Raw genomic sequence first — 15446 nt, 5'->3', positions numbered from 1 at the left:
CCTCGACTGCAACTGTCTAGAGCAACTTCAGTGTATTGGCTGTGCACAAAGTCTGGTGTGGGGAGGACAGATTTCCTATTTGAAGTTAATATTCTTGAGGTAATTGCCTATGGTTGGGCCTGAAAAATCACACACAGCTTTTTACCTAGGAGCCAGACTCCTCAATAACTACAATAATTTTGCTGGATTTAACTCATGTTATATATGAATATTTCAAAATGAATAAAGGTATAATAGAGTGATGAAGACCCTACTTGTTCTAAGGAGACAGATAGTTTTAAAAATTTATATGTTGAGACCAATCAGATCAGAAGTCCCCACAATTAACAAAAAGCTTTCCATCCCTTATGACCATCTTGAGGGTTTGATTTAATGTAAAAAAGACAGTTACTCTTTAAATGCCTTCTCAGAGACAAATGAGGGCATTGCTAAGCCAGTATCTAGTGAGAATGTTCCTTATAGGTCCGTATTCTTAGGGAATGCAAAGGTAACACCTCTATCTTTTACTTCAGGCCCTGATGAGTCTGTGGCAAGCACCACCAGGGAGCTGAGTCAAGGAGAATATGGAGGTACCACTTCGCCAACCAGTAACCCCTCATCTCTTACGACTATGATCAATGTGGGTAAGTAAGAGCATCATCTCTATTTTCTTCAAGTCTAAGAGGACTCATTTGGGTCCTCTCTCTTCATCCCTGGGGTCAAAAATTGGATTGTTTAAGGAAGTAAAATGACTAGGTTTGAAATCGATTTCTTTGGCTTCCTGTCACTCTAAAGATGTTGGTTATTTTTTTCCTAGAGATTGTATTAACGGAACACTGTTATTGCTTCACCTTAGTAATTTATATGATTAGTAGCCAATTAATTCAGCAGGAGAAAATGCCACAAGGTCAGTTCCCTCCACACTTTCTCTTGCACCAGGGTGAAGGATCTTTCTAAATCGGAGATCCTCACTGGAATTTTGTGTTGACAGGGAGGGCACAGACAGACTTGAGGTGATACAGTTTTCTTTTGTTACAGTAGAGGAAGGGATCATGGTCCTTGGCTATGCCAAGTTGGTGAGGATAATGTAAAAAAGAGTGCTCTTAGGTCGAGCTTTCCTTATCCCTGTGGCAGTTACATGCCCTTTACCTCAACGATAGGAAAAGGGTTCAGAGAGGAAGATGAATTTGAAAGAGGATGAAGGTAAAGGAAAAGAATTTTATCACCCTTCTATTCTGTTGCTTCTCAAATATAAATCCTTAAGTGGCTTTTCAGTGAACTAAGATTTGGGGCATCTAGCGGAGGCTCGAAGTTATAAGCTGAAACTGGTTCCGCAAGGGCAGGCTCCAAGGAGAAAAGTAAAATAGGGTAGGGGAAGCCTCGTGCATGGGTAGAGTCCAGGTTCATCACATCCTTCCTTGTACAAAGAGCCCTTCTTTGTAGGGTATGTAGTACACTGAGTTCCAGGTAACAATTTCTTCTGAGTAAACAAGAGGGTCAAAGCCCTCACCCCACTAACCCTAACACTTTGATCCATCTTTGGGGATGGTCAGTATGTTCCCTGATGTCCAGAGTCTTGAAATGTGGTATGAGAGGGTTAACATTTTCTTTTCTGGAGAAATAGGAAATAGTTTGAGTTGAAATCACAGGAAGGAACAAATGATACTGTCAATCAGGACTCCTGTACCTTTTGCATATCTCCTACCAATTCACTTTCCAATCACAGGTATGTCCACAAGAAGCCCAGAAATGGCTACAGCCTTCAAAATCATAAGCTCCAAGGAGCCCAGCACCAGCCCAGAAATGAAGTACACTCTGGGAAATTCTTGGAATACTTCAACAGCAACTGTCCCTATGAAGACCACAGTGGAACCAGTCACACTTCAGTCCACAGCCATAGAGAGTAGCGGCATCAGCCTCTCTCACCTGCCCACAGGATTCATGACACCAGCCAAGTCACCAACAAAAGGGACAGCAACTACAGAATGGGTCTCACTCTCCCAATCTGAGGTTGGGACCAACCCCCATCTTGGGACTCCAGAAGGGACCAAAAAGTCATTGGGCACAGTGTCCTCTGTCTCCCGAGAGTCAAATCCTAAAGGCAACATAGGGACTGGTCCACAAACAAGCCCAAATCTGATTCCAAGGACAACTGGAATGAATTTATCCATGTGGCTTGGCTCCACTGGAGGGACCACCGTGGACACACATGTCTCTCTGAACACATCTTCCACTGGTCCTGAAGACTCTGTGGCCATCCCGGACTCTGTGACAACCCAGATGGTAACCACGAGCTCAGTGACAGATAAATCTGAATTTATAACCAAGACAAGGGTCAACATCACAGTCATTCCTTCCACTGTTCTGAGTAAAGATACAATGACAGATGAACAACAGGCAAGAGTATCTGTGAGTGAGGCTTATTCATCTGCTAGCCCGTGGTCACAGCAGACAACTGGAAGTAACCTGATTCTTGATAAATCCCCTGAGGCCAAAGACACATTGCATAAAACCTCCGTAGAACAAACCACATTAGCATCTCTGACCTCTGAAAGCCAAGACATTACCAGCATCACCAATGCCTCAGGAGGAAAAATGAGCTCTTTACCATCTGTCACATTCCCCTCCGTGGGGTCTACGACACTGGCAACCATCACAAGTGTAGTAAATAGTGATGTTGCCTCTACTCTTGGGCAACTATCACAGACCTCATATCCTGCAGGAGTGAGCAACATGGAGGTAACCATAGCTCCCACTCCACTTGTCACCACCACGATCACCACTATGGAAACCAATTCAGTCCTGACTACCATGCCCGGCCCAAAAGGAAGTGTGAGCACCATGGACAGCACCCTGGCTACAGAGACCAGCACATCTGCCCTACAGCACCCACCCACCTGGTCATCCACAGCTGCTCCTGCCCCAACATCAGGCCCCAGGACTATCACAGACATGGCTTCAATCTTGGAAGTCACAGGTTCTCCTAAAGCAATTTCTGCAATGAGCACAACTTCATCCATAGCATCAAGCACTGAATCGGGCTCTGTGTCTACCCCCCATGGCCTTGTGACTGTCAATGGAACCAGCCTAGCCATCCCATCCTCCTTTGCTTCAGCTGAAAAGACAGAGGCCAGCACAAGTGTAAGGACATTGAGTCCTTTAGACACAACTGCATCTATGCCCATCTCAACTTCTGGTGTCGAGAGGATGAGCACCTCAGTTCCTGACATTTTAAGCACAAGTTGGACTCCCAGTAGAAGAGAAACAGAAGGCTTGCATGTTTCAATGGCTTCTATGGACCATCCAAAGACAAAGACTATCCCAAAGATCCTCCCATCCACTCCTCTGCCTGATTCTCTGTCCACTCTTGACTGGGCCACTGGGAGTTCTGTGTCATCACCCATAACCTCTACCTCAGTTCTTCAGGAGGTTACAACTCCTTCAGAACTCCCTTTGGAGAAAATGATCAGCCCAACTACCTCACAGCTGCCCTCCTCCACAGAGGACATTACAAGTGAGGTCACACCTGTTACAATGGTAAATAGCTCTAAAGTCACTTTATCAGGGAGGCCAGATCTTGCCAGCAAAGAAGTAGAGCAGAGTTCTACCCAGCTTCACATCACAGCTTCTGCAGATCCAGGGTATATGTCTAGACCAGAAACAACAACTCTGGACTTAATCCCATATACAGTAAGAACTCCATATCCAACTCCCCGGGTAAATGGGATAAGGACTCCTACAACAGAGGCAAGAGCTACATCTCATTCCTGGATGAGGGAAGAAGAATCAAGCTCAAGCACATCTCTGAACACTGAGGTGATAAATGTCTCTTCTGTCTCAGGAGGGACCATCAAGGAGGTTACTGACTCCCCAGGCTTATTAAAGACCACAGATATACTGGGCATAAGCTTGGAATCTGGGACAACTTCATCTCCAAATTGGAAAAATGGCACATATGAGAGAATAGCCACTTCTGAACCTACCACAGACAAAGAGACAATTTACCCATCTACAAACACAGTAGATACAACAGTATGGCCCTCAAATTCTGAACATGATCTTCATTCCACTGTCCCAGCCCACTCAGAGTCATCCATGGGCACATATCCAATGAATACTACCTCCATCATGCTGAATACCATTGTTTCCACATCAGCAACTACCTGGCCAGAATCCACAAGGGCTGGAAGAGAGCTTGATTACCCCCTGACCACTGAACTGAGGGAGTCCAGTATTTACATGGATACCAACTCAACCGCAGAGATAAGCAGTGTCCATTCCCTAAGTTCTTTTGCTATTACTAGGGTGTCCGGGACAGAAGTCACTACCTCTGACAGAATTTCCAGCCCAGATCTAGCTCAGTCCACAAGGTCATCAGACATCACCAGGCCCTCTACCTTCCCTGACATAACAGATTCTGAAAGAATAACCATCACCATGCAAACAGGTCCTTCTGGAACTACATTGCTGGGTGCACCTACCATGGACACATTAGCCACAGCCTCCTTGTCAGGGACTTACTTGGCTGTGACTCAGGGATTTCCACAGTCAAAGATAACCACTCAAACGAGCAAAGGTCCTGAAGGTGTGTCATGGACAAACCCTCCCTCTCTGGGAGAAACCACCTCTTCCTCTTCCCTAGCACCTATCCCCGACACAACCTCATCTTCTCATGTTTTGCTGACATCACAAGGGCAAAGCACCTCCTCTACTCTACCTGTGACCTCAGGTCTCTTGCCTGAGAACTTCGGCTTGGGGAAGACCAGAGACATGTTGAGGACGAGTTTGGAAACTGATACCAGTTTACCCCCAAATTTGAGGAGTAGCTCAGATGAGATGTTTGTCACCACAGATATAGAAGCAATTCATCCTTCCACAAACACAGCAATGACACATGTAGAGACTACCAGTTGTGAACATGAATCACATTCTCCTGTCCTGGCCCCCACACAGCCACCCAAAGCTAAATCTTCAGTGGTTACCTCCTCCACCATGTGGGACACTACTGCCCCCACATCAATGTCTGGCTCATCTGAGACTATAAAGATTGAGAGAGAGTCAGTATCCTCTCTGAATACTGGACTTAGGGAGACAAGTAACTACCAGGAGACCAGCTCTGCTACAGAGACAAGCACTGTCATTTCCAATGTGTCCACAAATGATGCTACTACTGAGGTCACCAGGACACAAGTTACCTCCTCCAGCAGGAAATCTATCCCAAGCCTTGCTCACTTCAAAACTTCTCCAAACACACTTATAGAAAGCAGAACCAGCCCCTCTATATCCATGTTCATGACAGAATCTTCGGGAATGACCATCACCACCCAAACAGGTCCCCCAGGGGTTACATCACAGGACACACTTACCTTGGACATATTGACCAAGGTCTCTGGGGCAGGGACTCATTCGACTGTGACTCAGAGTTCTACACACTCAGAGATGACCACTCTCAGCAGCAGAGGTCCCGAGGATGTGTCTTGGCCAAGCCCTGCCTCTGTGAAAGAAACTGGCTCTCCAACCTCCCCAGTAATTGTACCTGCCATGACAACACCCTCCCCTGAGCCACGCAAATTACTAAGGAGAAGCCCCCCCTCTCCTACTCCTGTGACCTCACTTCTAACCCGTGGTCTGCGGAAAACCAGAGACACATTGGGTACAAGTGTGGAACCTGTGCCCAGTTCACCTTCAACTGAGATGAGCACCACCATTGAGATACTGTCCACCTCTGAAGCCTCCACAGGTACAGATGCAATTCAGCCCTCCAAAAACACAGGTGGGATCAATGGGGCCAACGAAAGCTCTGGACATGAAACACATTCGTCTGCCCCAGCTGACTCGGAGCCATCCAATGTCACGTTTCCAATGCTTATTCCTTCCAACTCTAGGGACACCCGTGTTACCACATCAGTGCCTCACTCTGTAGAAACTACAGTGTTTGAGCTAGACTCCATATCCTCTCTGACTCCTGAACTGAGGAACACCAGCACCGTCCAGCAGGACCGCTCAGCCACAGAGAAAATCGGCGTCCTTTCCAAAGTACCCACTGATATGACTACTGAGATCTCTAGGACCGAACCCAACTCCTCTAGCAGCACGTCCACCGCTGGCCCTGTTCAGTCCACGATGTCGCCAGACATCCCTGAAGGCCTGATCACCAGGCCCTCTGCCTCTCCTGTGACGACAGAATCTGCAGAAGTGACCATGACCACCCAAACAGGTCCCATTGAGGCTACTTCACACGACCCACTTACCTTGGGCGCTACAACTAATACCACAGGGGTGGAGATTCACTCGACTGTGACTCAGAGTTTTATGCAACCAGAGATGACCACTCTCAGCAGCAGAGGTCCCGAGGATGCGTCTTGGCCAAGCCCTGCCTCTGTGATAGAGACTGGCTCTCCATCTTCCCCAGTGACTGTACCTACCAGGACAACACCCTCCCCTGAGCCATCCACATTACCAGGGAGAAGCCCCTCCTCTCCTACTCCTGTGACCTCACTTCTCAACCGTGGTCTGTGGAAAACCAGAGACACATTGGGTACAAATGTGGAACCTGTGTCCAGTTCACCTTCAAGTGAGATGAGCACCACCATTGAGATACTGTCCACCTCTGAAGCCTCCACAGGTACAGATGCAATTCAGCCCTCCAAAAACACAGCTGGGACCCACCGGGCCAACACAATTTCTGGACATGAAGCACATTCCTCTGCCCCAGCTGACTCAGAGCCATCGAATGTCACGTCCCCAATGGTTACTCCTTCCCCCTCTAGGGACACCAGTGTTTCTACATCAATGCCTCACTCTTTAGAAACTACAATGTTTGAGATACACTCCACATCCTCTCTGACTCCTCCACTGAGGAAGCCCAGCACCGTCCAGCAGAACAGCACAGCCACAGAGAAAATCGCCGTCCCTTCCAAAGTACCCACTGATACGACTATTGAGAACTCTAGGACCGAATCAATCTCCCCTAGCAGCACGTCCATCCCTGGCCCTGTTCAGTACACGCTGTCGCCAGACATTCCTGCAGGCATCATCACCGGGCCCTCTGCCTTTCCTGTGCCAACAGAATCTGCAGAAGTCACCATGACCACCCAAACAGGTCCCATTGAGCCGACATCACAGGACCCACTTACCTTGGACACTACAACCAACACCTCAGGGGCAGAGATCCACTCGACTGTGACTCAGAGTTTTACGCACCCAGAGATGTCCACTCTCAGCAGCAGAGGTCCCGAGGATGTGTCTTGGCCAAGCCCTGCCTCTGTGATAGAGACTGGCTCTCCATCTTCCCCAGTGATTGTACCTGCCATGACAACACCCTGCCCTGAGCCACGCAAATTACTAAGGAGAAGCCCCTCCTCTCCTACTCCTGTGACCTCACTTCTCACCCGTGGTCTGCGGAAAACCAGAGACACATTGGGTACAAGTGTGGAACCTGTGCCCAGTTCACCTTCAGGTGAGATGAGCCCCAGGATTGAGATACTGTCCACCTCTGAAGCCTCCACAGGTACAGATGCAATTCAGCCCTCCAAAAACACAGGTGGGATCAATGGAGCCAACGAAAGCTCTGGACATGAAACACATTCGTCTGCCCCAGCTGACTCGGAGCCATCCAATGTCACGTTTCCAATGCTTATTCCTTCCAACTCTAGGGACACCCGTGTTAGCACATCAGTGCCTCACTCTTTAGAAACTACAGTGTTTGAGCTAGACTCCATATCCTCTCTGACTCCTGAACTGAGGAACACAAGCACCGTCCAGCAGAACAGCTCAGCCACAGAGAAAATCGGCGTCCTTTCCAAAGTACCCACTGATATGACTACTGAGATCTCTAGGACCGAACCCATCTCCTCTAGCAGCACGTCCATCGCTGGCCCTGTTCAGTCCACGATGTCGCCAGACATCCCTGAAGGCCTGATCACCAGGCCCTCTGCCTCTCCTGTGACGACAGAATCTGCAGAAGTGACCATGACCACCCAAACAGGTCCCATTGAGGCTACTTCACACGACCCACTTACCTTGGGCACTACAACTAATACCACAGGGGCGGAGATTCACTCGACTGTGACTCAGAGTTTTATGCAACCAGAGATGACCACTCGCAGCAGCAGAGGTCCCGAGGATGCGTCTTGGCCAAGCCCTGCCTCTGTGAAAGAAACTGGCTCTCCATCCTCCCCAGTGACTGCACCTGCCATGACAACACCCTCTCCTGAGCCAACCACATTACCAGGGAGGAGCCCCTCCTCTCCTACCCCTGAGACCTCACTTCTCACTCGTGGTCTGGGGAAGACCAAAGACACATTGGGTACAAGTGTGGAACCTGTGTCCAGTTCACCTTCAAGTGAGATCAGCACGACCAAGGAGATACTGTCCACATCTGAAGCCTCCACAGGTACAGATGCAATTCAGACCTCCAAAAACAAAGCTGGGACCCACGGGGCCAATATAAATTCTGGGCATGAAGCACATTCCTCTGCCCCAGCTGACTCAGAGCCATCCAATGTCACGTCTCCAATGTTTACTCCTTCCACCCGTACGGAGACCAGTGTTTCCACATCAATGCCTCACTCTTTAGAAACTACAATGTTTGAGCTAGACTCCACATCCTCTCTGACTCCTGAACTGAGGAACACCAGCACCGTCCAGCAGAACCGCACAGCCACAGAGAAAATCCCCGTCCCTTCCAAAGTACCCACTGATACGACGACTATTGAGAACTCTAGGACCGAACCGATCTCCCCTAGCAGCACGTCCATCCCTGGCCCTGTTCAGTACACGCTGTCGCCAGACATTCCTGCAGGCATCATCACCGGGCCCTCTGCCTCTCCTGTGCCAACAGAATCTGCAGAAGTCACCATGACCACCCAAACAGGTCCCATTGAGCCGACATCACAGGACCCACTTACCTTGGACACTACAACCAACACCTCAGGGGCAGAGATCCACTCGACTGTGACTCAGAGTTTTACGCACCCAGAGATGTCCACTCTCAGCAGCAGAGGTCCCGAGGATGTGTCTTGGCCAAGCCCTGCCTCTGTGATAGAGACTGGCTCTCCATCTTCCCCAGTGATTGTACCTGCCATGACAACACCCTCCCCTGAGCCACGCAAATTACTAAGGAGAAGCCCCCCCTCTCCTACCCCTGAGAACTCACTTCTCACTCGTGGTCTGGGGAAGACCAAAGACACATTGGTTACAAGTGTGGAACCTGTGTCCAGTTCACCTTCAACTGAGATGAGCAGCACCATTGAGATACTGTCCACCTCTGAAGCCTCCACAGGTACAGATGCAATTCAGCCCTCCAGAAACACAGCTGGGATCAATGGGGCCAACAAAAGCTCTGGACATGAAACACATTCATCTGCCCCAGCTGACTTGGAGCCATCCAATGTCACGTTTCCAATGCTTATTCCTTCCAACTCTAGGGACACCCGTGTTAGCACATCAGTGCCTCACTCTTTAGAAACTACAGTGTTTGAGCTAGACTCCATATCCTCTCTGACTCCTGAACTGAGGAACACAAGCACCGTCCAGCAGGACCGCTCAGCCACAGAGAAAATCGGCGTCCTTTCCAAAGTACCCACTGATACGACTACTGAGATCTCTAGGACAGAACTGATCTCCTCTAGCAGCACGTCCATCCCTGGCCTTGTTCAGTCCACGATGTCGCCAGACTTCCCTGCAGGAACCATCACCTGGCCCTCTGCCTCTTCGGTGATGACAAAATCTGCAGAAGTGACCATGACAACCCAAACTGGTCCCACTGAGGCTACATCACAGGACCCACTCACCTTGGGCACTACAACCAACACCTCAGGGGCGGAGATTCACTCGACTGTGACTCAGAGTTTTACGCACCCAGAGATGACCACTCTCAGCAGCAGAGGTCCCGAGGGTGTGTTTTGGCCAAGCCCTGCCTCTGTGATAGAGACTGGCTCTCCATCCTCCCCAGTGACTGCACCTGCCATGACAACACCCTCTCCTGAGCCAACCACATTACCAGGGAGGAGCCCCTCCTCTCCTACCCCTGAGACCTCACTTCTCACTCGTGGTCTGGGGAAGACCAAAGACACATTGGGTACAAGTGTGGAACCTGTGTCCAGTTCACCTTCAAGTGAGATCAGCACGACCAAGGAGATACTGTCCACATCTGAAGCCTCCACAGGTACAGATGCAATTCAGGCCTCCAAAAACAAAGCTGGGACCCACGGGGCCAATATAAATTCTGGGCATGAAGCACATGCCTCTGCCCCAGCTGACTCAGAGCCATCCAATGTCACGTCTCCAATGTTTACTCCTTCCACCCGTACGGAGACCAGTGTTTCCACATCAATGCCTCACTCTTTAGAAACTACAATGTTTGAGCTAGACTCCACATCCTCTCTGACTCCTGAACTGAGGAACACCAGCACTGTCCAGCAGAACAGCTCAGCCACAGAGAAAATCGCCATACTTTCCAAAGTACCCACTGATATGACTACTGAGATCTCTAGGACCGAACCCAACTCCTCTAGCAGCACGTCCATCGCTGGCCCTGTTCAGTCCACGATGTCGCCAGACATCCCTGAAGGCCTGATCACCAGGCCCTCTGCCTCCCCTGTGACGACAGAATCTGCAGAAGTGACCATGACCACCCAAAGAGGTCCCATTGAGGCTACTTCACACGACCCACTTACCTTGGGCGCTACAACTAATACCACAGGGGCAGAGACTCACTCGACTGTGACTCAGAGTTTTATGCACCCAGAGATGACCACTCTCAGCAGCAGAGGTCCCGAGGATGTGTCTTGGCCAAGCCCTGCCTCTGTGAAAGAAACTGGCTCTCCAACCTCCCCAGTAATTGTACCTGCCAGGACAACACCCTCCCCTGAGCCATCCACATTACCAGGGAGGAGCCCCTCCTCTCCTACACCTGTGACCTCACTGCTCACTCGTGGTCTGGGGAAGACCAAAGACACATTGGGTACAAGTGTGGAACCTGTGCCCAGTTCACCTTCAGGTGAGATGAGCCCCAGGATTGAGATACTGTCCACCTCTGAAGCCTCCACAGGTACAGATGCAATTCAGCCCTCGAGAAACACAGCTGGGATCAATGGGGCCAACAAAAGCTCTGGACATGAAACACATTCGTCTGCCCCAGCTGACTCGGAGCCATCCAATGTCACGTTTCCAATGCTTATTCCTTCCAACTCTAGGGACACCCGTGTTAGCACATCAGTGCCTAACTCTTTAGAAACTACAGTGTTTGAGCTAGACTCCATATCCTCTCTGACTCCTGAACTGAGGAACACAAGCACCGTCCAGCAGAACAGCTCAGCCACAGAGAAAATCGGCGTCCTTTCCAAAGTACCCACTGATATGACTACTGAGATCTCTAGGACCGAACCCAACTCCTCTAGCAGCACGTCCATCGCTGGCCCTGTTCAGTCCACGATGTCGCCAGACATCCCTGAAGGCCTGATCACCAGGCCCTCTGCCTCTGCTGTGATGACAGAATCTGCAGAAGTGACCATGACCACCCAAACAGGTCCCATTGAGGCTACTTCACACGACCCACTTACCTTGGGCACTACAACTAATACCACAGGGGCGGAGATTCACTCGACTGTGACTCAGAGTTTTATGCAACCAGAGATGACCACTCGCAGCAGCAGAGGTCCCGAGGATGCGTCTTGGCCAAGCCCTGCCTCTGTGAAAGAAACTGGCTCTCCATCCTCCCCAGTGACTGCACCTGCCATGACAACACCCTCTCCTGAGCCAACCACATTACCAGGGAGGAGCCCCTCCTCTCCTACCCCTGAGACCTCACTTCTCACTCGTGGTCTGGGGAAGACCAAAGACACATTGGGTACAAGTGTGGAACCTGTGTCCAGTTCACCTTCAAGTGAGATCAGCACGACCAAGGAGATACTGTCCACATCTGAAGCCTCCACAGGTACAGATGCAATTCAGACCTCCAAAAACAAAGCTGGGACCCACGGGGCCAATATAAATTCTGGGCATGAAGCACATTCCTCTGCCCCAGCTGACTCAGAGCCATCCAATGTCACGTCTCCAGTGCTTACTCCTTCCACCCGTACGGAGACCAGTGTTTCCACATCAATGCCTCACTCTTTAGAAACTACAATGTTTGAGCTAGACTCCACATCCTCTCTGACTCCTGAACTGAGGAACACCAGCACCGTCCAGCAGAACAGCACAGCCACAGAGAAAATCGCCGTCCCTTCCAAAGTACCCACTGATACGACGACTATTGAGAACTCTAGGACCGAACCGATCTCCCCTAGCAGCACGTCCATCCCTGGCCCTGTTCAGTACACACTGTCGCCAGACATTCCTGCAGGCATCATCACCGGACCCTCTGCCTCTCCTGTGCCAACAGAATCTGCAGAAGTCACCATGACCACCCAAACAGGTCCCATTGAGCCGACATCACAGGACCCACTTACCTTGGACACTACAACCAACACCTCAGGGGCAGAGATCCACTCGACTGTGACTCAGAGTTTTACGCACCCAGAGATGTCCACTCTCAGCAGCAGAGGTCCCGAGGATGTGTCTTGGCCAAGCCCTGCCTCTGTGATAGAGACTGGCTCTCCATCTTCCCCAGTGACTGCACCTGCCATGACAACACACTCTCCTGAGCCACGCAAATTACTAAGGAGAAGCCCCTCCTCTCCTACCCCTGAGACCTCACTTCTCACTCGTGGTCTGGGGAAGACCAAAGACACATTGGGTACAAGTGTGGAACCTGTGTCCAGTTCACCTTCAAGTGAGATCAGCACGACCAAGGAGATACTGTCCACATCTGAAGCCTCCACAGGTACAGATGCAATTCAGACCTCCAAAAACAAAGCTGGGACCCACGGGGCCAATATAAATTCTGGGCATGAAGCACATGCCTCTGCCCCAGCTGACTCAGAGCCATCCAATGTCACGTCTCCAATGTTTACTCCTTCCACCTGTACGGAGACCAGTGTTTCCACATCAATGCCTCACTCTTTAGAAACTACAATGTTTGAGCTAGACTCCACATCCTCTCTGACTCCTGAACTGAGGAACACCAGCACTGTCCAGCAGAACAGCTCAGCCACAGAGAAAATCGCCGTACTTTCCAAAGTACCCACTGATACGACTACTGAGATCTCTAGGACCGAACCCAACTCCTCTAGCAGCACGTCCATCGCTGGCCCTGTTCAGTCCACGATGTCGCCAGACATCCCTGAAGGCCTGATCACCAGGCCCTCTGCCTCCCCTGTGACGACAGAATCTGCAGAAGTGACCATGACCACCCAAAGAGGTCCCATTGAGGCTACTTCACACGACCCACTTACCTTGGGCGCTACAACTAATACCACAGGGGCAGAGACTCACTCGACTGTGACTCAGAGTTTTATGCACCCAGAGATGACCACTCTCAGCAGCAGAGGTCCCGAGGATGTGTCTTGGCCAAGCCCTGCCTCTGTGAAAGAAACTGGCTCTCCAACCTCCCCAGTAATTGTACCTGCCAGGACAACACCCTCCCCTGAGCCATCCACATTACCAGGGAGGAGCCCCTCCTCTCCTACACCTGTGACCTCACTGCTCACTCGTGGTCTGGGGAAGACCAAAGACACATTGGGTACAAGTGTGGAACCTGTGCCCAGTTCACCTTCAGGTGAGATGAGCCCCAGGATTGAGATACTGTCCACCTCTGAAGCCTCCACAGGTACAGATGCAATTCAGCCCTCGAGAAACACAGCTGGGATCAATGGGGCCAACAAAAGCTCTGGACATGAAACACATTCGTCTGCCCCAGCTGACTCGGAGCCATCCAATGTCACGTTTCCAATGCTTATTCCTTCCAACTCTAGGGACACCCGTGTTACCACATCAGTGCCTCACTCTGTAGAAACTACAGTGTTTGAGCTAGACTCCATATCCTCTCTGACTCCTGAACTGAGGAACACAAGCACCGTCCAGCAGAACCACTCAGCCACAGAGAAAATCGGCGTCCTTTCCAAAGTACCCACTGATACGACTACTGAGATCTCTAGGACAGAACTGATCTCCTCTAGCAGCACGTCCATCCCTGGCCTTGTTCAGTCCACGATGTCGCCAGACTTCCCTGCAGGAACTATCACCTGGCCCTCTGCCTCTTCGGTGATGACAGAATTTGCAGAAGTCACCATGACAACCCATACTGGTCCCACTGAAGCTACATCAGAGGACCCACTCACCTTGGGCACTACAACCAACACCTCAGGGGCAGAGATTCACTCGACTGTGACTCAGAGTTTTACACACCCAGAGATGAGCACTCTCAGCAGCAGAGGTCCCGAGGATGTGTCTTGGCCAAGCCCTGCCTCTGTGATAGAAACTGGCTCTCCATCTTCCACAGTGATTGTACCTGCCATGAGAACACACTCTCCTGAGCCATCCACATTATCAGGGAGGAGCCCCTCCTCTCCTACACCTGTGACCTCAGTTCTCACCCGTGGTCTGGGGAAGACCGAAGACAGATTGGGTACAACCTTGGTAACAGTGACCACGTTACCTCCAACTTCGAGTAGTCCCACAGTTGAGATAATTTCCACCTCTGAATTCTCCATAGATACAGCGAAAATTCTTCCTCCCCTATACACAATAATGAGTACTGTGGGTTCCAGCAGTTCTGGACACGAACTAAGTTCCTCTGTCCCAATTTTTCCTGAGTTCTCCAGCACCACATATCCTATGGGTACTGCTTCCTCCGTGTATGAGACCACTCCTTCCTCATCAATGCGTTCCTCCTTTGAGACGAAGACACTTTCCCATCTGACTCCTAGACTGAAGGAGACAAGAATAGCCTTGGATTCCAGCTCAAGCACACTCACAAACACACCTTCATCGCCTCTGTCCACTCATGGTTTGAAGGGTCCCAGGACTGATGCTACGTCTTCTGTGAAAGTATCAGCACCAGATCAGCCTCTGTCTACACAGTATACTGACATTCCAGTGGAAACAGTCACACGCTTTTACACTTCTCTCTCCATTACAAGGTCTGCTGGCATAACTGTCCCAGAATCCAATCTTTCTATGCCTGTATCAGAAAATACACGTTACCTAAGCACAGATATGCTGTCTTCAGCTGAGACCATTTTTGCTAATAACACACTAACACCTTCTTTGTCAGAGGCCATGGCTTCCTTTGCTACATCTGGAGTTCCAGGTGCCATTTCAGTTAGTCCATTTTCTAGGACAGAATCAGGCCCTGGGGATGCTACTATGCCCACCACTGCAGAGAGTCTACCTTCTTCAGCTTCAATACCATTCCCCTCTTTGACCTTCCGTACCACTGATTCTTCAACCAGCCCACTCCCCCATTGGATTACTTCCTCACCAGCTACCCCAAGAATAGTAGACACCAACCTTGAGGCAGAGAGCCAAAGCACTGCTGCATTACCCTTGGTTACAGCCAGTACTTTGCAGACTTGGACGCAGCC

General features: G+C 50.3%; 1 protein-coding gene across 1 annotated transcript in view; it reads left to right on the top strand.

Moving 5' to 3' along the window:
* The first annotated feature begins 610 nt into the window (after positions 1-610).
* The window catches only part of MUC16 (mucin 16, cell surface associated), a 45773-nt gene continuing 30937 nt past the window's right edge, over positions 611-15446 (top strand). Inside the window, exons 1-3 of the mRNA XM_069540505.1 lie at positions 611-623; positions 1706-3959; positions 4824-15172. Coding sequence (XP_069396606.1) covers positions 611-623; positions 1706-3959; positions 4824-15172 — 12616 coding nt within the window. The remainder of the gene's footprint in view (positions 624-1705; positions 3960-4823; positions 15173-15446) is intronic.

Source organism: Delphinus delphis, chromosome 3, assembly GCF_949987515.2.
Source record: "Delphinus delphis chromosome 3, mDelDel1.2, whole genome shotgun sequence".
Classification (NCBI taxonomy): domain Eukaryota; kingdom Metazoa; phylum Chordata; class Mammalia; order Artiodactyla; family Delphinidae; genus Delphinus; species Delphinus delphis.
The sequence above is the reverse complement of the archived record's forward strand: the minus strand, read 5'-3'. Positions and strand labels throughout refer to the sequence as shown.